This window comes from Pundamilia nyererei, unplaced genomic scaffold (assembly GCF_000239375.1).
Source record: "Pundamilia nyererei isolate P.nyererei 1_Seehausen unplaced genomic scaffold, PunNye1.0 scaffold00067, whole genome shotgun sequence".
NCBI classification, from domain to species: domain Eukaryota; kingdom Metazoa; phylum Chordata; class Actinopteri; order Cichliformes; family Cichlidae; genus Pundamilia; species Pundamilia nyererei.
In genome coordinates, this window is record NW_005187468.1 from 2,053,860 (window position 1) to 2,078,923 (window position 25,064).

A 25,064-nucleotide genomic window follows, 5' to 3' on the forward strand; every position below is an offset into this window, starting at 1 on the left:
AAAAAAAAAAACATCACTGTATATTGTTTTGTTCTTCTCCTTTATCTACTTTTAGGAACTCAAACCACAAAACCAACAACCACGCAGGCCTCTACTACAACTACTACCAGTCAAACAACAGCAAACAATGTAAGAACTGCTGGCTGCATGAATGAATCTTTTGGCAAGCAAATGTGCATGCGGAAAGAAGGCTGTGTATCACTAAACAAAACTAATTTGGCCTTTAACACCACAGTCCCCTTTTCTTAAATGTCAGCTACAAACTTCCTCTGTTCCTTGCTTCCAAACAGAATCACTATGTTTAACAAAAGTATTACCTTTTTTTCTAATAATGATTATCTTTGACTGGTTAATAAACTGCCTGTCAACAATTTAACAAGTTAATGGAGTGTGGACTGAAAACCACTTTGTCCAGCAGTGTAAATGAGACTTGGTTTGAAATAAGTTTTATGTTTCTTGCGCTGTTGTTTTTGTCAGGGAAACAAGTGCAGTTCTGGTACATGCACCAGCGCAAAATGCTATACAAGTTTCACCATACTACAAATGTGTTCCTCCTCAGAACCGCATTGTCAGGTAAGAACATTCAATAGCATAAATATAACATTCATAAATTTTTCCAGCCTCATTGCAGTTGTTTTTTCTGAGCTTCTACACACTCGTATTTCTGTTTGTTTAGTGCTTTTAAAGCTGACACCGTCTTCATGTTATCCTTGCTTCAGCACAAACTTTGTTATAAATCTATGAATTTACTTTCTGAATTTATCAGAATTTGGAGAATATACAAGAAAAAGGAACCAGGGGGCATAAAATGTACCAATATGAACTCAAAATAGCTTTTTATTTGAATCGGTTAAGGAATAAATTATTTATACAAAAGAATCTGAAAAACAAACATAAGAAGTACCTCTACGATACATTTTATGAGCATAAATAAACAAACTTCATTAGCCTCATATTTACAGTTTTTACCATTCATAGGCCCTACACCGATCTTTCTCACTCATTGTCTTTGCAGCTGAAAAATGAGTCTACAGATACTGCCACAAAATGGACAGCGGGTTGCACCAACTGCACTGGCTACACTGCTTGCAAGGCTTCTACCAAACCTCCATGTAATCTGGAGTGCTGCAATGCCACAATGACCTCTTGCCTATGGTTGAATGGCACACTAAATGTTCCCTCTTTTGCCACAAGAGGTCCATATCTTCACACAGAACTGATAGCTTCCTTACTTTGTATTGTTGCTATCGCTTTTCTGCTTTGAGAACATGCTTGCTCAATTGCTGTGTGCGTTATTGGGTAAGTAGCGCTTTGTGTAACTCCTAGTTTCTCCAAAGTTACAAAGAAAATGTAGAAAAGATATTAATATGAATATTTTTATATTCATATGTAATTGTATAGGTATGGAAATATGGACAACATTAATTGCAATGTTGATTGTGCTTCTTGTTTAAACTTTCCAGTCCCGTTTATGTCTGGTTCCAGACCACTGAAATGGCTTTGAACAGTATTTCTCTATGAAATACTATTTTCAGGAATTCAGAAAAACAAGCCAGAAGCAACTCGGCCATCATATCAGTTCATGTGTAGGGCACAAGTGATCTTCATAAGCAACAGATTGATAAAGTAAAATAAACTTTTAAGTTATTTTAAACTGCTAAGTACCTTGTTGTACGTTTGGAAATGTCCTTATCTATTGCCATTATTGATATAAGATGAAATCTCTTCTTCAAGCTTTTGTTGTAGTAATGCAGCCACAACTATATGCACTTTATAAAACACAAACGTTGTGCTGTAACAGCGAGTTGTCTTTTGAAGGTTTGTTGCATAATTCCTGTAGATGTAACATTAATGACACATGCAAGTCAGTACACTTAGCTACATTTTGTGATTTTGAGGTCTTTACTATATGATTTACAAAGTATATTTTGTGGTACATTCATGTTGCATCAATGCTAAATGAAATTAGAATATGTGAATTCTAGTTTTGTGCACTGTACACTTTCAAAAATGCCTTAAAATAAAATAAAATAAATCTTATGTAATATGTCTGATAAGTTTTTCCCCAGCTACAGCTTTCGGAGTGTACTTAGTGGATCGCGGTTTAGCAAAGTCTACATTCCCTCAACCTAAGTTCATAAAGTAATCACATAAATTCCCTTGTTTTGTGTTTTTTTATCCATAGCTCGCAGTTACCTGTTACTTTTTAGAATAAGCTTTACATTGCAAAAAATACTGACTGTTGCTAGATGGGAAGCCATGTTTTACATGTCTAAGTTATAAGCTGTTCAATGAATTAGTAATTTGAATTTTATGGCAGCAACACGTCCCAAAACATTTGGGACAGAGGCAACAAAAGGCTGAAAAGGTAAGTGGTCCTAAAAAGAAGCAGCTTGAGGAACCTTTTACAGCTAACTAGGTTACCTGCAACAGGTCAGTAAGATGCCTGGGTATAAAAAGAGCCTCTTTGAGAGGCAGAGCTTTCCAGAAGTAAAGACAAGAAGAGTTCCACTAAACTGCAAAAAACTGTCTACAAATTGTGGAATAATTTTACAATTGAATGTTTCTCTACTTAAAATTTCAACATCTCATTATCTACAGTACATAATGTCATCAAAAAATCCTAAGAATTCAAAGAACTTACTGTGCGTGAAGCCCAAGGCTGAAGATCACTATTCAATGGCTGTTTTGCACAGGTTAAAGAAGACTTCTAGAAAACATTGTTTGTGAACATATTTCACCATACCGTAGACAAATACAGGTTAAAGCTCTATCATGCAAAAAAGAAGCCATATGTGAACATGATCCAGAAATGCTGGCATCTCCTTTGGACAGAAGCTCATTGACTGAGGAAAAGCAGAAAACTGTTCTGTGTTCAGATGAATTTTGAGATTCTTTTTGGAAAACGTGTAAGATGATCCAGCCTAAAGAGCACAGAGACCACTGTGTTTGTGATCAGCAGTGAGTTTAAAAACCCGCAATTCTGACAGTTGGATTGGTCTTATAGGTATATACAGGTCTAAGAGAAACATATCCTCCTATCCAGATGACCTCTTCAGGCAAGTTCTTTTATATTTCAACAAGACTATACTAAACTGCACACTGCAATTAGATGTGTTGTTACCATAAAATTCAAAATGACCTTATGTTTCCCTTAAAATTACACATTTTTATCAGGTCAAACTGTTGATATGTTTTCTATGTTTTATTGTAAATAAAATCTGGTCTTGAGCAACAGTTGTCCAGGGTTTCTGAAGGTCTTTTGGGAGGTGTTCTGATGATTTGGTTTGGACATTAGCTGCTATTTCCCTCATTTTCAGTCCAGTATTTATACCTGCTTTCAGAGGAATGTTCTGGTTTGTTGGTTTGTTGGTTTGTTGGTTTGTTTGTTTGTTTGTTTGTTTGTTTGTTTGTTTGTTTGTTTGTTTGTTTGTTTGTTTGTTTGTTAAGCCACTTAACTGTGACATATGAATCATTCAAGAATTTTAAAAAGTCAACAAAAGCAATGGATGAACCAGTATTGTGTCGGCAGCAGCCTGTCAAGAAAAGTTATCTTCTTAAAAAAAACTTTTACATTTCCCAATGGACTGTTAGCTAAAACTTTCTATATCTCTTAATGTACACTCTGTACTAAAAATAAATAAATCAGGAAACTGGACAAGCAGAGGATAAAAGCAGAAGTGGCAGGCCTATAAAAAACAACTGTCTGCCACAGATGAACAGTATCTGAAAATGGTTTCCTTGAAAAAGAAGGGGAAATCCAGCAAAGACCTGGCACAGGACCAAAGACATCTGGACCTTGACTTGATCCATCTACTGTTCACCGAAGCTTCAGTAGGTGCATGGTGATTTAACATGCATGCAGCAATATCTGGAAACTGCCTCATTGGCAACAGCTTCATTTGTCAATATCACAATGCCAGTGCATTAAAAACAGGGATAAAAACACACACAATGGAACACTATCAGTCATGGATTTACATCCTCTAGATTACTGAAGCAGCGTGGGATCATATTGAGAGAGAACAGAACAAAATGAAGCCAACATCCAAAGAAGAGCTTTGAATGTCCTTCAATGAGCCTGGGAACTATTCCTGAAGACTGCTTAAAGAAATAACAAGAAAACCTGCACAAGAGAGTTCAGGCTGTGTTGAAGAATAAAGGTAGTAATACCAATTAATGACTTTAGAGCCCATTAGAACTGTACAAACTCTGAGTTTTTGCTTTATTTGCAGTACAGTATGATGATTCAAGAAATCACTGAACCCTTTTCCCTTTTTCCTAGCAAAGTATACATAAATGAGAGGTGATTACACATTATGTGCTCTATGTATTTTGCACACAGAGCACTGTACTTTGCACAAAGGTGTATGTCCTGTGCCAACTGTGCAAAAGCACACACAGTACAGTTATCACAGTATATTATCATGTATTGTGATAGCAGCTTTTAAAAAAATAATTTAAAAAAAATCAGCGTTACACACATCCAGAACAGTTCTTAAATTTTAACTCTCCAAGATCAATAGAAATCAAATAATATTAATGACAGTAATACAGTAGTCCATTTTGACAACGTAAGATGTAAATGCAATACAATATTTTTTGAAGAAAAAAAAAGACGCAATCGACCACTTCCGCTTGATTGACCGGGGGTCATCAACACTTCCTCAAAAAGTTTTGATGCAACTTCTGAGGAGTGCGAGGTGTTGCAAGACATAACCGTCCTTGAGCTGGCGGCTTCAGGCCTTTGCAAACCAAACAGAGTGACGTCACACTGGGTGTACAACGCGATCCTGAATCAGTGCGTGGCAGACTGGGTCGGGCTGGGCCAGCAGCGAAGGAAGGTGGAAAAAGAAGAAAACTTCTGGGTCGAAAAGGAATGATGTGGGATTCCGCGGAGCTTCTGCGCTCCCTTTCATTGCGCTGCGCTTCCACTTCAGAGAGAAATAACTGAGCTGCTCGAGTTTCCACGGAGTGGGTTTTCGTTTGGAGTGCGTGGTGCCAAAGTTGTCGCCCAGCAAGCTTGAATGTCAACACTATGGATCAGTCCGTCGCAATTCAAGAAACTTTAGAAAGGGAAGAAAACTGCATCATGGTATCCTTCCCGACTCACACGCATTGGTTCGTGGTTGACCAGCGAATCAAACTATAGATTACATGCTTCCAAAAAACCGCGTTTGACTGGCGCAACAGCTTTTCTGTCTGCTGAGCTCGAAATGGGGCCTGTTGGGTTGTGCCACTTGGCTGTCATCTTTCTGACTAAAGAGTAGCTTTACTTGGGCTTCTATCCAGGCATTGCAGTTGAGTGCACATGGAGTTTATTGGTGCTTTTGTTTTTAGATTAAAAACTAGTCTAGTCAGCAGTTCCTTCAAATAGGTAACATGTACTCAATACTGTAGTGAGACACGTTGTCCACAAGGTGGCAGCTGTGTGCTTTGTCTTTGTTGTCAGTGCTGGTGATCCTATAACTTCACTGTCATTGTCTTAAAGTAAGATGTGCATAAAAATATGTTTTCAAAACAAGGTGCAGAGAGTAATTACTGTTACTGTCATTCCTCTTTTAATAATATGGTAATGTATTATACATAATAACATGAAGTGTTGCATAATACCATAAGGAGTTTGGGAAGAGATACTGAAGCCAAGTTAAGAAGAGAGGATTTGAGCTAGCAGCAGTATGGCTTCATGCCAAGGAAGTGCCCTGCAGACATGATTTTTGCTTTAAGAGTGCTGATAGAGAAGTACAAAGACGATCAGGAGGAGTTTTGCTGAGTCTTTGTGGGTCTAGAAAAATCATATGATACGGTGCTAAGAGAGAAACTTTGGTGCTGTATCAGGAAGTCAGAAGTGGCAGAGAAGTATGTGAGGATGATGCAGGACATGTATGAGGACAGCAAGACAGAGGTGAGGTGTGCGGTAGGAGTAACAGATGGGTTCAAAGCGGGGGTAAGATTGCATCATGGATCGGCTCTCAGCCCCTTCTTGTTTGCAGTGGAAATAGACAAGTTAACAGTTACTGCAGACGTTGTGATCTGCAGTAAGAGTAAGGAGCAGGTGGAGGTATGCTTTTGGGAAAAGAGGAATAAAAGTTAGTAGAAGTGAGACCAAATACATTTGTGCGAATGAGAGAGGGCCAGGTCTAAGATGCAAGGTGTGAGGGAGTGAGGTAGTTTAAATATCTAGGGTAAACCATCCAAAGTGACATATGGTTTTGAGACAGTGGCACTGATAAAAATAAAAAGTCAGGAGACAGAGCTGAGAGCTGGAAAGATTTTTGTTGTGAACGACCAGGACAGGATTAGAAATGAGTATATCAGAGGCACAGCTCAGTTTGACTGGTTTGGAGCAAAGGGGGAAAGGGTCTTGAAGATGGCGCTGCGAGGCTCCCTCCAGGTGAAGACCACAAGATTCATGGATGTTGTGAAGGAGGACATGCAGAGGGTTGGTGTGACAAAACAGGATGCTAGGAATAAGATGATATGGAGGCAGATGATCTGCTGTGGCAACCCCTAAAGGAGAAGGAGGAGGAGAAGAACGTGAATTGTTGCATGTAAACGGGGAGAGGAAATTTGATCTATAAATATGTTTATTAGCCTTATTTATATGCTGACATATAGATGTACTGGTTTATACTTTTGATATTACTCTGTGAAATTAAGAAATACTTTAAAAAGTGCAATAGTTACTTGTAAGGAATAGAAATCCAATTTCACGTTTCCACTGTAGTAGGCTTTGCTGAAAGGTATTTTTTTTTCTGGCAGATAAATATGATATTAAACAGGAAGTGTAAACAACATCTTTCTCCTTAACTAAAACGTAATCATGCTGTCCAATGTGATGTCCTCTTTGATGACACTACAGAGAGCAGACTGCTGGGGCTCGTGGAGTCTGCAAACGAGCATGCGTAAGTTTTAGTGGCTTGGTGGGGAAAGAATATCTCTGACATGAGTTCTTTGCAGTTTGTTTGAATTCAGTCTAAAAAGTGTTTTCTAAGAAGAGTGGGTGGCAGCAGTACCACCCACTGCTTAACACTGTACACTACAGAGTTACACTAACCTGCCTGACAAAGGTACCACAGTCATGCTCTGTAGGGATATTTTTTAGTGTGCATGTGTTAGCTCTAGTTAGGCAGAGAACTAACTGAAATTAAACAAATCTTAAAATTACAATGTAATGTTTTTACAGAATCTTTATTTATACCCATCGAAGAATGGCAATTACTGCTGACGATGTATTGCTGGAGGCCATAATACCCATCTCTGTCGACTTTGCAGTTGTCACAGGTGAATAGTGTTTAAATATTTTTAGCTCATCTCAAATAAATATTCCCTTATGCTATTTCAACAGTGTACCTAATCAAAAATAATGTGACGGTAATTTCTCTGAAACATATTTCTCATACTACAATCTTTTTAGTTTCCTCACCAGAGGAACTTGTGGTTGTGGGTGAGTGTGCTAGTTTCCATTACAGCCCAATTAGAAATAAGCTGCATAACTGGTGCACCACACGATAATGAACATCTTGTTTTCGCCCCCTGCATTCTTCTTCTGATTTTAGGCGCTGATACCAGAGTTAGAATAAGCTACAAGGATGAAGAATTAGACCTCAAACTTCCTTTTGGCTCCAACTCGCGTCTCTTCCTCAGCGAAGTCAACAAGGCGTGGAGTGGTAGGTTAGCCCCTATATGATGTGTTTACATGACATCCAGCAAGAAACAAGAATAACCTTTGAAAGCTGTCGGTTCACTGGAATCAAGTATTAATTCGCAGTAGCACCAGCATCTTATTTGTTTAAGACAGGTCATTTGAATCTTAAGTGAAGAAGAGTGTGAAAAAGCACAAATATTTTGCTGTAGTAACCTATGTGAAACAATACATATTGAGTTAATAAACTAGAGGTTATATTATTCTGGAAAACCACATAATATATCTATTTGGAAAAAGACTCCTGGTTATTGCTGTTTTGGTGGTGACACTTCCTTGTGCGAGAATTGCTAGCAGGCAGAGAGGGAAGGGTGGAGTTTGGACAGTATACGCTGTTCTTACTTAATCTTTGTGCACATAGCTTTTAGCAATGGGACATGAAAATTAGACATGACAACAGTTAACAGGATAAGTTACTTCCTTTTTATTAGTTAATTTGCACCACAATTTTACAGCCTGCTTTCTGTTCATCTGAAAGTATCAGGCCGTTAAAGGTCAAAGATGGTGTGCTTTGTTATGGATGTGCCGCTTTTCCCACCAGTTCGCCGTTTTCATGGTGGAAGTCCCAAATGAACACAAGCAAAGACTGATGTGGGTTTTTTGCGGTATTCCAAGTAGAGCCCCAAAGGCTTTTAATTTGCTGTGGGAGACCAGTGATGGAAAGAATAAATGGCATGCCGGCTGTTGTTAAAAAGAAAAATTCTCACGGTGAGCCCATAGAGGTGAATTTAACCATGGAGGTTGACTTACAGGGTAATTTACTATGAAAACAAGACAAGGAATTTTAGGTGGTAGCTTTAAAATAAAGTTGCAAAATGCAACTTTTCTCATTCTTAACACTTTTTGTGTTGCCTTAAAGCGCACACTAGGCTCTTGTCGAATTTCTCATTAAGGCAAGAATCGTTTACAGTTCTTTTATTATTCTTTTCCTCCCTGCTTTTTTTCACAGATGTTTGCAGGACTCCCACACAGATACCCAAGTTTGACTGGATTACCAAGTACCACAAAGACACTAGAGGACAGGAAGTTGTCAAACAAGCCCTCGCACCCATCGGCACAACTCTCACTAAACTCAACCAGCACGGAAAAACAGGTTTTTCACCTTATTTTAATTTGTATGTGCCGTCTGCCAACGTCTCCCTATGCAATAAAATGAACTGCACTAGAATTGGTCCACCAGCATCTGTGCAGTGGATGTTGGGACGTGTTCTCCATTTTGTCTCTTCGTGTGTGCAGTTTTTGCGTGTCAGTATTGCACCATAAATTACATCCAATTTTGCAAATGCCACTTCCTCTGAATTCAACTGACTCCATCTGAACGTGAGTTGAAAGGAGTCGAAAGGACATCTTGACGTGACAAAGCATGAAAACCACAGGAATAACCTGTATTTTTAATTTGTCCTTTTTTCATTCAATGCACCACAGTAAACTAGAGAGCGAGAGCTCACAGGGCCAACAGGCCTAACAGAAAATGTAGTGCAGTTATTGTTAACTGCTATTAACAATGAAAGAAAAAACATAACAAATTGAGAAGCCATGTGAGATATCCGAGTGTTTTTGTGCATTGCTTTTAAACAGAAAAGCTTCCGAACTTGTGTACGTTCCTCATGCTGTGTGATTTTAAGCAGATTTTAATCAATCATTATGCTTGTGCATTCTGTTTTACTGGCATGCTACTGCTGACAAGTATGCAAAACATGGAATGACCTTATACAAATCACACAGCATGTGATACCGTGTAAAACTCTGCGTGCAACATCTTTTGTCAGTCAAGTGCCACACAAACACACTTACCTCCATAACAAATAAACAAAAATCATTTTTAAATATGTATCTCTCGTTATATGTTTAATTTTCCTAATCTAATGCAATGTTGTTGAGTCTTCCGATTTCAATCTGCATAGTCTATTAGGTTTGTTTCGGTGTCTTATCTCTGCAGCGGTGGGAGTGTAAACTCCTCCCACTACTATAGCGTTTGGATTGAGACTGAGTGGACATTGGTCTTCTGCACAGAATGCGTGGGAGCAATAAATGGAGATGTCTATGGAGATGAGAGACTTTGGTATGGAAAAAAAACAAAACTATTCCTGGTTTAATTTGTTGATTTTGAGGAGGTGAAAGAAACGCTGGGGTCCCTGCCATCCGGCCGGGATAAGCTTGCTTCCTAGTTAATGCTAGCGTGCAGTTCTAGTTCTTCTGTCAAGAAATGCTAACTTTAGCCTCATTAGCTTAAGTGCTTATCGATGAAACTGGGTAATTTCACATCCATGTAGCAATGTGTTCGATACATTGTTTTTTCGCCGCGAATCATAGAATCATAGGCGCTCGGTTAAAGAGAACAACAGCTAGCACTAGCACAGACTTCAGCACCGCGATATCATCGTCATTGTGTGGTTTTAAAAGAAGTGGAACACCTGTTAGGAAAAATGTTGCAACAACACGTTTTAGTGACACATTGTTGTGTCGTTCACCGAGAGGCTCTTTTTTTTTTGTCTTGAATTTTGAGCCATTTGCACTTGTTGTCAGGGTATTTCCACGTTCACCCATTCACTCCCGACTTATCCTCTTAGCCGATTTAGCTTGTTAGCTTCAATCAGTTGCCTGTAAACTTTGTTCCCACCGGCTCTCTCTGTTATTATAGGTCTCCGTTTACTGTCTGCTTCGCCTTCAAAAAGAAAAGTCTGCATGTCATCCAATTAAAATATATGACGCTCCAACCGTTTATTAAGCAGAAGTAAATTTACAGTTAAGTATTAAAAGAAAAAAATAATTCATATGAGCAATCTGACGTGTTTCTGCTTGTGAAGCAGTGTAATGATGAACTTTGGCCGGTTGTATTTTGTAGAGATATTCCTGCGTTAATACGGAAGAGAACCCTCATAGAAGAGTTTGCCACTTATGCTACGTGTAGCTGCACACTTATAGAGGCATCCTGTGACAAATGGAGTGAGCAAGAGGTCATACAGCTGGATTTCCGCTGTATGGGTAAAGATACTAAAGCCTGTGCAGGATGTACCATATAATGTTTTAAACGCATAGCCTCATACTGGTTGTACTGTTTTTAACTGTAAATTGTTTTTTTCATCTAACAGATAAGCAGCTGTACTTTAAGCGAGAGAGAGAAAAACTTGTATGTCTTTAATAACGTGCATGCAACAGTATAACACCACAAGGTTTTGCAGTCATTTCCTTGCTGATTTGAGAATGCAGAAATATGATAAGATCTCCAGTCAGTAACATGTGTGCATTTAATGCCACAAGATTTGTTTCAAAAGTTGTCTGCACGGCAGCAGGTATTCAAAAGTGAAGTAGAATGGACATACACATCCAGTGACTTTTATTTATTGATGCATTTTGTGTGACACTGGGTAAGTGCTGTTTGACAGCTGCGTGTGGGTTGTGTGTGCAATAAGAGCATCTTTTGTAGTGTTTTCAAGAGCAATTTCACAGTTTGCTGGAAGTTCTGTCAGTCAAATAAAGGGATTTTCTTGTTGACTGAAACAACAGAGTTGCTGTTTTTTAATTAAAATGTCAGAGTGTTAGTGTAAGGATTTTTAAATAGGGCTTAAAATGGCTTGAACTCTTAGCACCTTTTTTTTTATGTTGACCTTTTCTTGGGGTTTGGTGCACATGTCACAACCTGTCTTATTGGTAATTAGAGTGACATTTCCTAAAACAACGATGCAGAAAAAGTGACATCAACTGCCTGCTGAGGTGAAAGTAACAGCAGACTTTGATGCTGCAGCTGTTCTGCCAAAAGACATGTCTAATAAAAAAGAAAATAATCTATAAAACCAGTTTTATTAGCACGTGTTTTTGCTTTACTTTATTAAAATAATTATCTTATTATTGTTTGTGTTTCACTGGTTTATGCCTTGTCTGCTTTGTTGTCTTACTTCTTTAACCTTGTGTTTTAAATAAATATGATTTCCTTTTTCTTTTTGTTCATTTCTCAAATGCTGCACATAGAAAAGAGTTACACACATATTGTAAAAACAGTAAGAGACCAGTTGGTTTTAAGTTTGTCATTTTAAAACAAATTTTGAGAAAAGAAATTCACTGTTGTGTTGTCTTTTTTATGTAGATTGTATCTACTCTTTTGGGTCATTGCTTTGTACTGTCTAATGTAGCTTATTATAACTTTGTAGAATTTAATTTCCTGCTCAGAGAACCTGGCTTTCCCTTTCACTGGAGCCAGCTGTCTTGCCTGCCAAGCTTCAGGAGACAGGGGCATGCTGTCTAATACTTCGCACTCAGCCATTAAATCCAGCTACTTGGAATGCAGAAACCGTATCCATCTGCAGGAGGAGGCCTCAGTCAATTGCCCCCAACAACTAAGCTCTGACTTGGCATTTTTATGACTTGTATTTATTCACATTTAGCTTAATTTTATTCTTACATTTTGGTTGTTTAAAGGCTGAAATATGAGTTTATTAATATATTAATAAAATATCTTAACCGGCTAAATGAAAATAGTACTTTGTTTGTGGTTCACTGTGCAGGCAGTTATGATTGCATAGCTGTCCTGCAATCATGTAATTAACCATTCTGTTTTATCTTTTCCTAAACAGAGAAATCATCAGACAAAAAAGTAACTTCAGAAAAAGAGAAAGGTTCCAACGGTGGCACACAGAAGTCCAGAGCGTCTGCCAACCAAGATAGGTGAGGAGGCCTTGAGAATCTTTTCATAATTTTTCAAGGGTGGGGAAGTCTTGCATTATACCCACACTAATACAGTTATATTTTAATACAAAGACAAAGACGGTGTCTGTTTTCGGTCCTGCTTTGCTTTGAGTTAATGTCTATTCCCTGTGCTGGAGTTAAGTTTCAGGATGTTCCTGGAAGACTGTATGATATGGGCATATTACATTTTCTCCTCTCAACTTAGCTCATCCCATATTGACCACCTGGAAATAGAGATTGTTGTCTTTGTTGTGTTGAACTGCTGTACATTAAGACTGTAGCTCTCCAGTAAGTATGGCTTAATGCATTTAGGCTAAAGACTATGCTGACTGTTAATACACAGCTGGAGATGAGCATTTCTAGCATCTCCCTAATTGTTAAAACATTCCCCCCCACCACCACCCTCCACCGCAAAAAAAAAAAGAAAGAAAGAAAGAAAACAACCCTCTGTGACTCAGTTTTTCCATCTCAAATCACACACGTTATTTCTTCTCTGGTGTGCAGCCTGGGCATCTCCACTCGAGAGGACCGGGATGACCTGGTGCGATCCTCCAGCCACACCCCATCAAACAAAGCTCACATACTAGCCATGCCGCAGTTTGGCCTGCGCGACAACCTTATCAAGTGTGAGCTGATGAAAAAAGAGGAACTGTACACTTTCTTGGAAAATCACAGGTATGTTGCTGTTTATTGTTTTTTGTGCCAGTGTGGCCCTGATTAAAAGTGTGTTTGGCTCATTGATAGAGGCACATAGATGTTGGTGATCTTAAAACTCCTGAATATTGCATAAGCATAATTAATATTTAAAAAAAAAAAGGTAACAAAAAATGCTTCCTTGATGATGATGATGATGATGATGGTAAGGCCTTGGTATTCTGGGTGGGGAAGTCTAATCTAAAGAGAAGTGATGTGATCTTTTCCTGTTTGTTCTTCTTGGTCTAAAGCAGTAAAAAAAAGTCACTTTAAGCCGGACAACGTGTACATTATAGTAATTTGTTTTTAAGATCTACACTGTAAGCTTTAAAAGTTGGGGGGGAAAAAACACACTCCCAAGTTTCAAACTTAGGTGAGTGCAGATATTTTTAAACGAGTTGTATTTTGATGTACTCTGGTGTTCAGTTTAAAAATCGAAAACAGGTTGTAAAATCTGTGGAAAAGATGGTTTATGCATGAAGACTCTGTGCCCGCAGTGTAACTGTTAACACAGTTTGGATGATAGAAGTGTTATGTAAAAAGCATGAGTCAACATCTGTGGGTTTGTCTTGCTGCGTGCTAAATTAAGCCGCACTGTCTCAGACGTTCTGAACACTCTGAAAATAGCTGTAACCATAATGGAAGGAATCTTGAATATGATAAACATGAGTGAGTTAGATCCAAAAGGGAAATATTTGTTTCCCATACATACATGTAAAAGGGTATGCTAAATATGTAATGTTGGAAATATTTAAAAAGCCGTATATGATTAACAAGAAGTAAGCTAGTGTTGTGCCTTTAGTCAAAAACGGCAGACATTTAGTATCGTGCTTGCACACATGCATTTGTCTGCTTTTGTCTCGTTTTATACTGTATAGTTGGGACACGCTGGGGGGAAAAATCCATGCTGATATGAATATTATGAATAAAAGCTTTAGAAAAGCAGCAGTCCCAAGCTCCCTTTGTGTAAATATAGTTTCAGCTTTTCTCTGGTTAGCTGAGGCTCGGGCTGTGAAAGCAGAAAGTGTTTTAAGGTTCAGTGGCAGTCAGCACAAAATAAAAAGCCCCATGCTGCTCCTGTGAAAGAGCATTTGGAAAACAGCAGCCGCCTGAAGGTCAGAGACGCGGCACATTGAATGGAAGGAAGTTGCCTTTTTTGAGCTGGACCTGTAGAATAAACCTCAATGGGGATGTAAATGGCAAGGGCTCGACCCTCTCACGATTTCTCACGGCATGTTGCCTTCAGTATTCCGTTTAAGTTGCAGTGAGGCTGCTCAGTGATCACAAGATGTTTATGTGTTTGTCTTTGTACATTTTATGCAATAATATTGATTATTTAAATACAGGAAATGAGGATTTCTCTTTTGCATTTTTTTTTATTCTTTCTGTTTCAACACTGTGTTTTGATTTCAGTGCATTTTCTTTGTTTTCAATTTCGTTTTTCCCTACAGCTCTGCCCTCCACATTGGCCGATAGCTTAGCAAGTGATGGCCAAGAGTCAGAAAGTGTTGCAGCTCTATTTATGTTAATGGTTTTGTTTATGTGCATATTCTTTATAAAGTATTTACAGTTGTTTTTTTAAGATTAAAAACTAGGTCATTGATTAGTTTGTGTTCTTTTTTTAAGATAGTAACACTATCTGCTAACACCTTTGACGAAGACCGACTGATAAATCTGCAGTTACCAGCCTGTAGCTATAAAATAAAGCAAAACCATGACACTAAGTCCCCTTTTCCATGACTACATTAGTACTTACTCTGATTGACTCGCGACGTTTTTCAGGGTTTTCCATTAGGTCATAGTACCAAGTACTAAAATGGGACCTGCTCGGCCAGGGCTCCAAGCAATCCGAGCAGGTACTAAAATGGGACTTCGTCAGACTGCTTGCCACTGATTAGCTGATCAGTGTCATCATTTGATGAGTTATGAGAGCATCTCGTTCACAAACATTCAAACCGCCATTTAAAGAAGAAGAAAAAGAAAGAAATTGCTACAAAAACAACACGTTGGTTCCCGAGTCTGAGGAAAAGCCACAGACTGAGCAGCAGGTATATTCTTGCCGTTTGTGTCACATACCAATTACATCAAGGGACGCTCGGACGCGTTGTTGTAACAACAGCCGAGCACATTAGGTTGGACTCCATTGTAATGGAAAACCAGTTGATTCGAGTCTAGTCTTGGCAAGTTGCGCCGAGTAGGTCCTAATGGAAAAGGAGCTTAATTGGAGATATCTGTACATGTTGTGATGAAAACAAACAAAGAAACTTGTTTGTTGTTGTTGTTGTTGTTTTTTTGACAATTTCTTTGTCCACATGATTGCAGTCTTCTTGCATCAATGATGCGGTCAAACAGAAACATACTATTATTTAGCCGCACTTATCTAGTTAACTGGCTAATATGGCATCGCAGCTCCACAGCCGCACCCACTAGTCATCTGTATATGTTGTGTTACAAATTGTTGTAACACACTATTTTAACAGTGTTGATTATTTCACAACCTCTAATGTCTGACACAAGTAGAAACTTGACACTACTTTCTGCCTGTTTGCCGTCATTCAGAAAGTTGCTGACCATTGGTTATCCAAGCTCATGACACCTGCCCACCCAGGATACTGTGTGTCCAGACAGAAACTAAAGAAGTCAAAAGCAACCTAGAAAACTTGACAAAGGAGTTTGAGAGAAATCCTGATAAGTGACAAAAAGGTTGAGGATTGGTGGAGGATTACATGTAGGACTCTTCCAGTATTTGTTGGTTTACCTTTGAAAGCAATTGCTTTCGTTTCAGTTTTTTTTTTCTCCTATTCATTTTAATAAATGTTACTTCTGCAAAAGTGCAGTTGTGCTCTTAAACATACAAAAAAAAAGAATTAAAATATCTAGAAATGAGTCACTGCTACAATAAAGCAGCAGGGCATAAGCTTGATATAGACTGACATTATTGTTTCACCATTTAACCACTGAGGGGGGGAGGGGCAAAGGAGGAGCCCATCAAAGCTATAATTTTATTCCTTTGTTTTGTGCTCACTTTTCATCATTCTTTTGTTTCAGCTTTTTTCTTGGCACATACAATGTGAACGGACAGGCACCAAAGGAAAGCCTCCGTCCTTGGCTGAGTTGCACTCCCGAGCCCCCTGACATGTACTGCGTGGGGTAAGTCATATTCTCCTGCTGAACAATAGCTGTGCACTGCTCCGCTTAATCCTATTACAAAGACAGACATTTACTCCTCAAACCTCTGACAGATGCATGCAGCCGTTGAGCCAGTTTTAAGTGCTGAAGACGCCTGCCCACTGATTTTTGCACTGTGTATCCACTAATCCGGCCTGTTTCAGTTTACCGCTTTGGTGTTAAGGAGCCAAAAAGTTTAGTCAGTACCATAGCACTTGTGGATGAAGTAGAAATCAAACCCTTAAAGTTTCACCATTTGCCCTTTTTTTGCAGTTTTCAGGAGCTTGACCTCAGTAAAGAGGCTTTCTTCTTCAATGACACCCCCAAGGAACAGGAGTGGACAAAAGCTGTGTCTGAGGCATTGCATCCAGATGCCAAGTATGCCTTAGTAAGGATTTTTTTTTCTCCCTCACATCTTGCAGTTCATTGCTATTAGTTGATATTTGAGAAGACTTGCGAATGTCACGATTCACACCACTGATCTTCATTTTAGAGGGCATGTTTGGTTTTCTTCTACATGGGCAACAGTCACACTTTAAAATAGTTTCCTGAAACTGATACAATGCATGCGTTAACAGTTTCAAAAACTTCTAGCACCACCTTTCTGTGGTAATAATAATTATCATACAATCTTATTACATCGATTATTACTGTTTATTTCTAATAGGAGTTATTATATCCCTGTTGCTTTCATAAGCTTAGTCAGACCTTAGGTTTTAGGTTACTTTTTTGATCTGCCTCTTTTTCTTGTCTTTTGTCTTCACTTTTGTGTTCTTCCTCATTCTTAGAGTACCGACCAGCACATTAGCTTCCTCTTTTTATAGCTCTGGTTGTTTTTTTTGTTTTTTTTTTAATTCAAATCGCCTTAAACGCCACATGATATATGCCAGGTCACCATCCTGTCGGTTTGTTGGATTTTTTTTTCTGCATCCACTGCGAGTTCTCTGACTAAAGCACACTTGGCTGCTCTGTTTCTGACACTTTAACTCTTACATAAGTTAAAGCTATTATGAAGTACTTTGCGCTCCTCATACCCAACTGTGTCTGAGATGTGATTCTCCGCTTCCGTTTTACTGTTCCTAGTAGTTGACGCTGACAAAGTGCTGATACAAGCAACAGAAACTGCACTAAAGCATCTCTGATCATGTCTTGTGGCTACACAATCTCTTGAGTTCCAGTGCAACATCAAAAATGTTTTCATTTAACCACAAGAAATCATTTGTATACTGTTGGTCTGTTTCTGCAGGTGAAGTTGGCGCGCCTGGTGGGCATTATGTTGATCTTCTTTGTGAAGAAGGAGCATGCAGAATTCATCTCAGACGTGGAGGCTGAGACTGTAGGCACTGGCATCATGGGGAGGATGGTAAGGACAGTATTTCAAACTCTCTTTGTGTACAAGTCATCATATAGGTTTCTGGTATTGTGCAAAGTCATTAAGTTGATGTCTGACCACGGGATTTGGTTGCGTGACGGTTAACACTGTTGCCTCAGAGTAAGAAGTTGCTTTGTTCAAATCCAGCATCTGGCCAAGACCTTTCTGTGTGGTATATGCATGTGCTCCCCATGCATGTGTGGGTTCTCTCCAGGGTACTCACACAGTCAAAAGCAATGCATTTAGTCAGGGTTAGGTTAATTGATGATTCCATATTGCCTATGGGTTTATAATCAGGGTGCACATAAGTGGTCCGTAGGTGCGCATTCGCTGTCAAAATAAAAGACGCACACCAGATAAGAAGTTGCAACGCGCGTTTGCGTACATATAAAAGGCACTGTTTTTGTCCGCTAGAGTGGCATTTTCAGGGCATATTCTGCACCACATCTCTGTGTGTTCATCATTTGTTTGAAGCCAGCTCACCTCCTGCAACCACTTTTCCGAGAATACGCGCTTCTTTTGAGGTTCGGACTCCTTCTGACATTTCTTTGGAGGTGGAGGAACACCAAAGTAATTGCTTAAAGGAGCTTGCTTCTTCGACATCTTTCAGAGTTCTAAAGAAATGTCCTCCTCCAGAAAATCTTATGTACGCAAACGCAAGTTGCAACTTATTATCTGGTGCGCATCTTTTATTTTGACAGCGAATGAGCACCTGCGGACCACTTATGTGCACCCCTGTTTATAATGGACCTGTCCAGGGTGTACCCCACCTCTTACCTCATGGTAGCAGTAATAGGCTCCAGCCCCACCATGACCCTGAATCTGAGAAATGATTGGATGGAATTGGAAATAATTTTTTAGAAATAAACCATATAGAGTCAGGAGCTTTAGGTCAGGGGTTCTCAACATTTTGTGGGCTAAGGACCTGGCACAGGGAAAACATTCTTTAAGGATCCCAAAAAATCCTATATTTTGTTGGGTTGAGCTTACTGTCAGGTGACCATGTAGGCTTATCAGCCAAGCTATGCAAGCAGCAGGAAAAATTCATTTTACCCTAATATTATTGAGGGATTTCCCCCACCCAGATCAGTTGACATATTCCACAATTATATTAGCATTTATATTCAGCTAGAAATGATGTAGGAACTAGTACAGGCTGGTTTTACTGCATAAATTGCCAAATATTCTGCAGTGCTTGGGTGTGGGTCCTTGTACACATTCTGCCTTTCTGTTTTAGATTATGTCAATAACATTGTTTTAGTTCCACATTGAAATGATTTTCCTCATATACATATAAACAGGAAGTGTTGAGTATTAGCATTTACTTGAAAATTGAAAGGATGAAAGAAAACAAAAATTGGGCTTATGCTATGATGTCTGTCAACTGCCATACAATTTTTATTTTTATTTTTTTATAACTGCCTCATGTATTGCCATTTACCAAGATGGCAATGCATGAGGCAGTTTTTAAGCACAAACAATCTCCTGTGATGATGAAAAGGCATCTCTACTTCCTGTGAACTATTCACTTCAGTGCTTATTCATCCATGAAGCTCTTCCTACAGTAGCTTCAACTTTATTTCTCATACACTGGTGCAGGAAAGGTTATTCTTAACTCATGCGACCATGCTTACTTAGCAGTCCCTGCAGAGTAGAGCAGATGGCTGGCTAGGGACCAGTGGGAGGGGGGTAGAGCTATGTAAGGTCACTCCATCCTTTCCTGCAGTAATGGGACACTAGTTTATGAATTGCAGCAAGAAATATCCAAAACATGCCAAGCATGAAATTGTTTGCATAATATTGACTTATTGTTTAGCAGATGAGTAAAATCATAGTAAATAAAAACATTTAGTTATTTTATTTTAGTGTTTGCGGAGGCGTTTCAGTGTTTTCTGTCCATTCTAATCAATTACTGATTCACAGGGAAACAAGGGAGCTGTGGCAATCCGTTTTCGCTTCCACAACTCTGATATCTGCGTGGTCAATTCCCACCTTGCTGCTCATGTTGAGGAATATGAGAGACGTAATCAGGACTATAAGGATATTTGCAGTCGTCTTCAGTTTCGCCAACCTGACCTCACCCAGGCGCCACTCACTATCATGAAGCACGAGTAAGTAGCCGTCATTTTAAAATTTACATTGTGAACGAAATAAATAAATACAAGTTTCTCGTATTTATGACTATTTCATTAGAATTTGTGTTCTGTTTCTGAATTAGTGTTATTTTATGGATCGGGGACCTCAACTACAGAATTAGTGAGCTTGACGTTGACAACGTGAAGGGTCTCATCAGCAAGAAGGACTTTGAAACTCTGCACAGTTTCGATCAGGTAATATTAATTATGGTTTCCTGATGTGTTTTGTATTCAAACGTGTTTGTGAGCAGTGATATTTACCTATTGCGTGTGGTCATCAGCTCAAGAGGCAGATCGACGAGGAGGCTGTGTTTGTGGGATTTGAGGAGGGGGAGATTGATTTCCAGCCCACCTACAAATATGACACTGGCTCTGACAGTTGGGATACAAGGTAATCTTCTCACATGGAGGCATTGTAAGTCATTCCATGTCAGTGTTCGTAGCAAAAGGTAAACTGATAACAGAAAGAAGTAGCAGACATACTATCATTGTAGTTCGAACACTATAGCTGCTTGTGTTATCATCACATTTTTTGTGACACACCAGTGATTCAGATCAGCCCACATTTCTTTTCCTTCTCTGTTGAGACATTTCTGTCTCATCAATTGTTAAATGGTTGGAGCTTCCTGCTCTGCAAACAATTATCCCTCTATTCAGAGCTGCTTAACTCTGGTTTTTGTCTATAGTATTTACTGAAGGATAGCCTCAAGAGAATACCATAGTAGCATTATAATAGAAATGTCAGGCTTGAGGTTGATGACTGCAGCATTGCAAAGACAATGCAGAGTGATTTTTGACCGTTAAGACTGTTTAGAAAGCTCTGCTGTGTTTAAAGTTTTTTTCCATTTTGTTTTTTGATAAAATGTTTGTTGAATACACTCACAGCTACTTTATTAGGTACACATTAATAGTGTCATCCATTAATTGTTTCAACAAGGTGATGGAAAAATTCCTCACAGATTTTTATGCATTGACATGATAGCTTCACATAACTGCTGCAGATTTGTAGGCTGCAAATCAGTGATGCAAATTAGTTCCACCACATCGCAAGGGTGCTTTATTGGATTGAGATCTGGTGACTGTAGAGGCCATTTGAATGCAGTGACATGCTGTTATTCCTTGTTACACACACTATTCTGCTGGAAGCAGCCATAGGAGGATAGGTAGACTGTGGTCATAAAGGGATGGACAGTGTTAGTAATTATACTCAGGTAGGTTGTGAGGTTTAAACTATGCTCCCAATTCTGGAATATTCCAAATAAACCTTCTGGCACCAGTGACCATGCTGTTCTGACCTTTTTTCTCCCATACTCTGATGCTTGTTATAAGCTTGTAAATGCCTAAATGTATTGAGCTGCTGTCACATAATTGGCTGAATGGATATTTTCATTAACAAGCAGTTGAATATGTATACCTAATAAAGTGGCCAGCGAGTGTGTGTACAAGAGCTACATTGCCTAAGAATCGACTTGAGCAATGTAAGGAAAAAAAACTACATCTCATTTGCATCAGTGTCCTTTATAAATTGGTTTAGCCATCCGATGTGGCCCTGAACTGTGAGCTTTGTTGTGTAATATTCAGTACTCTTGCAACACCTCACAAGAGAATCTCCCTGCAGGGATTGTGTCATTAATTTTGATAATGGATAAATGGAGTCAGAGATAATTCCTGCCTTCATTGTTTTATTGCTTTGTAATAAAATAGACACTTGGGAACTAATGTTTGCCATTTATTTTGAACTTAGTGAAAAATGTCGTGTCCCTGCGTGGTGCGATCGTATCCTGTGGAAAGGAAAGAACATAAAGCAACAGCATTACCAGAGTCACATGACTCTGAAGACCAGTGACCACAAACCTGTCAGCTCCCTGCTCATCATTGAGGTAAATGATTTAGCTGAAGAGCTTTTTTTAATTTATTTATTTATTTATTCTGTGGCTTTTTTTAAGTACACATTATTTCTTTGCTTTTACTTAATCCTGTTTTTCTTCATCCTGCAGATCAAGAGGATAAATAGTGAGGATTATAAGAAGACCTTTGAAGAAATTGTTCGTGATATTGACAAAATGGAGAATGAATGCATTCCATCTGTAACCTTGTCCAAGCGAGAGGTAAAGCTTCACCTTACGATTCTCCCTGGCATTAAATTAAAATACATAATAATAAAAAAATAATGAAAGAGTGCATTATGCAGACATTCAAAGGATACAATAGCTTCACATGATCTGAAGGAAAAAACTTTTTTTTTTTCAATCTTTGCTCATAAATCTGCTTTTTTTCCCCCCCTTTTTTTTTTTTCTGTTTTTTTTTTTCTCAGTTCCACTTCAAGGACGTGAAGTTCATGCAGCACCAGGCAGAGACGTTGAGCCTCTTGAATGACGGGCAGGTCCCATGTCAGTTTGAGTTTATTCCAAAGCCGAATGAGTTCACATACAGCAAGCCCTGGCTCACAGCCAACCCCCCCAAAGGCTTTATTGCTCAGGGTGAGTAACACGTCATCGTTGTGTAAAAACCAACAAATTTAATTTGAATAAAACATTAATCCATTAGCCTGGTCATATAGAAAGAGACTGACTTGGATTTAAGTGGCAGCCTCCATTGAACGGACAGATTATGCTTATTATAGTGTCTTTGAAATCCTCAAAGAGTACTACGTCATAATTGCTTGTTATGACCACAGTATAACATAACAACTGACTGGAGCAGCCTTCTCTTTAATTTGCGCTTCTCTCTAAATATCTAGGTGGTTCTGTGGATATTGACCTTGAGGTTTTCGTAAATCGCACAACAGCACCTGAGCTTAACTCTGGCAAGCAGGAGATTGAAGACATCCTGGTGCTCCATCTAGAGCGGGGCAAGGACTATTTTATCTCTGTGACAGGAAACTACCTGCCAAGCTGTTATGGCACTTCTATCCATGCACTATGTCAGCTGAGGGAGCCCATTCAAGACATTCCACAAGAGACCCTCCTTCAACTGGTTAGTGCTCACTTGAAATACCTCTATTGTATTCATTGTTGCCTCAGGGGCTTCATTATAGTAGTTTTGAGGATTGGAGACTAATTAAGCTGTAACTAAACTGCCTTTCATTCTGTTTTTTCCTTCCCAATATCAGGCAGAGTTGCCTATAAAGGAGAACGCAGCAAACACTGAAAAGCCTCTTGACATTCCTAAAGAACTTTGGATGATGGTGGATCACTTATTCCGCAATGCAGTCAAACAGGTCAGAAAATTGATGGTGATGTAACAGTGTTGTAATAAAATCAAACAATACTATGCTCCTACTTTGCTTTATAGTGTCCACTTCATGTGAATTGCACTACACTTGGCTTCCTGCCAGCTTTTTGTGATTATGGATAAATAGACTGAATGAAGATCCTTGCAATGAATTTATTCTGCTGCATTAGCCACTGCACTTCAAATGATTTCTTTAGCTGAAGGGAATCTGTGGTGTATAATGAAAGAACGAGTCCGAATGTATTGTCCTCTATTTGCAGGAAGACATATTTCAGCAACCTGGACTCCGGATTGAATTTGCTGAAATAAGGGATTGCCTTGACACGGGGATGCCAGAGTCCCTCCGTATCCTTTCAAAACTATAATAAAATTAGCAGAAAAATATTGTTTGTCCTTATAGAATATTTGAAGAAGTCACAGAGCACAGTCAGTACATATGTTTTATTTTATCTTAAGAGCATTAAATCTATATTGGATGGGTTTTAGCAGCCCTGTAATAATCAACATTCAGGATTTAAATGCAAATAAATTGGCTCTGAAAGTTGGGACCTTAGATGACCATAGCTAATTACAGAAAGTAATAAGCTTGATTTTTCGAATACTCTGTATTGCTGTTTAATCCATGTAATTGCAAACGTGTTGTTTTGAATGTTGCTTAGAATGTAATACTGTTTGTTTTGGGAGGGGGGGGGGGGGTGTAAGTATAATTTATGTTGTACTTTTATGTGATATGTAATTTTTTTTTTTTCTTAAAATTTGCTACCTTGACCCTGCTACTCTTGACCTGCAGCGGGTAGTAATCACTCAGTAGCAGAGGCCTTGCTTCTGTTCCTAGATGCCCTCCCAGAGCCTGTGGTTCCCTACTCATTTTACCAACGCTGCCTTGAATGCTGCACCAGTGCCAGCCAGTGTGAGCAAGTAAGGAAAAAAAAAAGAACAGAGTTAGTCACCCATTTCTACTAATCCTACATTAAATTGTAAAAGTTAAAAGAATTGTATTTTTTGTCTAGGTTATTTCCATGCTACCTCAGTGCCATAAAAACGTGTTCAACTATTTAGCTGCCTTTCTCCGTGAGCTTTTGAAGAATTCAGCTATCAATCGATTAGATGTCAGCATCCTGGGTAAGAACATGAAGCAAGCAGTTCCTTTGGTTTATAAATGTGTTATTACTACTTTGTGCTTTAGGCAACATTTTACTTTGACTTTTTTATTGCTCAGTGTAAAGCTGGGGACTTGTGTAAAGATGTCTTTTGTGCTAATCTGTTCCACCAAATAAAGGTTGATTGTGAACTAAAGTATAGCAGGAAAATGAACTTCAGTTAAAAGAAATGTATCTATTTAAAACATTTTGTGTCATTTTCTGTGTTACATTCCTTGAAATGTCAAAATTATTACAGACACTATGTTTTTATGAATGATTTCTCTATACTGTGTAATATAAACAATATATTTTCTTTATGTGTAGCCACCATTTTTGCCTCCTTGCTTCTGAAGTCACCTGCAAAGCAGGATCTTGCTGAGAAGAGGAAGACTCAGGAGTTCTTTCAGCACTTCCTGACCCAAAGCTCCTCCTAGATGGAGGGCTTGTCCCCCTTGCTGAAGCTGAACACTAAAAACTGTACACGTCCAGTATTTGAAATAACTGTAATGATTTGATATCCTCTTTGTATAACTATGTAGAATTATTACTGTCAGTGATGTTTCTTATTTCTAATCACTTTATTTCAAAACCAAGTTTGTGATCAGTTGATGCAGAATTTATTGTATATCATTGAGCATATGTAGAAGCCTAACAAATTTTAATGTATGTATATTTTATTTAAAAAGAACAATTTGTATTTTCATGTCTCTGATCTAAAAAGTGTATTGTTTTTATATATAAAATGTCTGCAAACACGTTGTGTGTTGGTAGTAATTTTTTTCTAATGAAAATTGTATTATTTGCTAAAATAAATCAACACTAAATATAAAAGCGAAACCCCTTCCCTACAATCATCTTATGGAATTTTTTAACATTGTTATTTAGCGTTAGTTATACATTATTTCCCATAATTCATCACGAATGGCTGCGAG

The 25,064-nt window shown here is 38.6% G+C and overlaps 1 protein-coding gene across 4 annotated transcripts; it reads left to right on the forward strand.

The window, feature by feature from the left end:
• The first annotated feature begins 4,663 nt into the window (after positions 1 to 4,663).
• Positions 4,664 to 24,952, forward strand: inpp5b (inositol polyphosphate-5-phosphatase B). Of its 4 annotated transcripts, none has more exons than XM_013911618.1 (23): positions 4,664 to 5,095; positions 6,826 to 6,905; positions 7,187 to 7,284; positions 7,418 to 7,447; positions 7,560 to 7,670; positions 8,655 to 8,798; positions 12,277 to 12,367; positions 12,893 to 13,063; positions 16,130 to 16,231; positions 16,523 to 16,637; positions 17,496 to 17,612; positions 19,545 to 19,732; positions 19,840 to 19,951; positions 20,038 to 20,147; positions 21,501 to 21,636; positions 21,754 to 21,864; positions 22,071 to 22,236; positions 22,497 to 22,732; positions 22,869 to 22,976; positions 23,251 to 23,335; positions 23,781 to 23,908; positions 24,001 to 24,112; positions 24,457 to 24,952. In XM_013911618.1, the coding sequence occupies exons 1-23, from the start codon at positions 5,039 to 5,041 to the stop codon at positions 24,564 to 24,566; spliced, it is 2,718 nt and encodes a 905-aa protein (XP_013767072.1). In that variant the 5' UTR covers positions 4,664 to 5,038; the 3' UTR covers positions 24,567 to 24,952. The 4 variants fall into 4 exon arrangements, with proteins under 4 accessions (XP_013767072.1, XP_013767073.1, XP_013767075.1 ...); XM_013911619.1 differs by having other exon boundaries at positions 5,041 to 5,095; positions 6,863 to 6,905; XM_013911621.1 differs by lacking the exon at positions 4,664 to 5,095 and adding an exon at positions 5,901 to 5,947 and having other exon boundaries at positions 6,863 to 6,905.
• The last annotated feature ends 112 nt before the right edge of the window (positions 24,953 to 25,064 follow it).

Bases quoted from the DNA above. Each gene is read 5' to 3' on its own strand.
- inpp5b (XM_013911618.1), top strand. From the start codon at position 5,039: ATGGATCAGTCCGTCGCAATTCAAGAAACTTTAGAAAGGGAAGAAAAC. The intron at 16,232-16,522 runs GTAAGTCATATT...CTTTTTTTGCAG, and splicing joins CCTGACATGTACTGCGTGGG to TTTTCAGGAGCTTGACCTCA. The intron at 22,733-22,868 runs GTTAGTGCTCAC...TCCCAATATCAG, and splicing joins AAGAGACCCTCCTTCAACTG to GCAGAGTTGCCTATAAAGGA.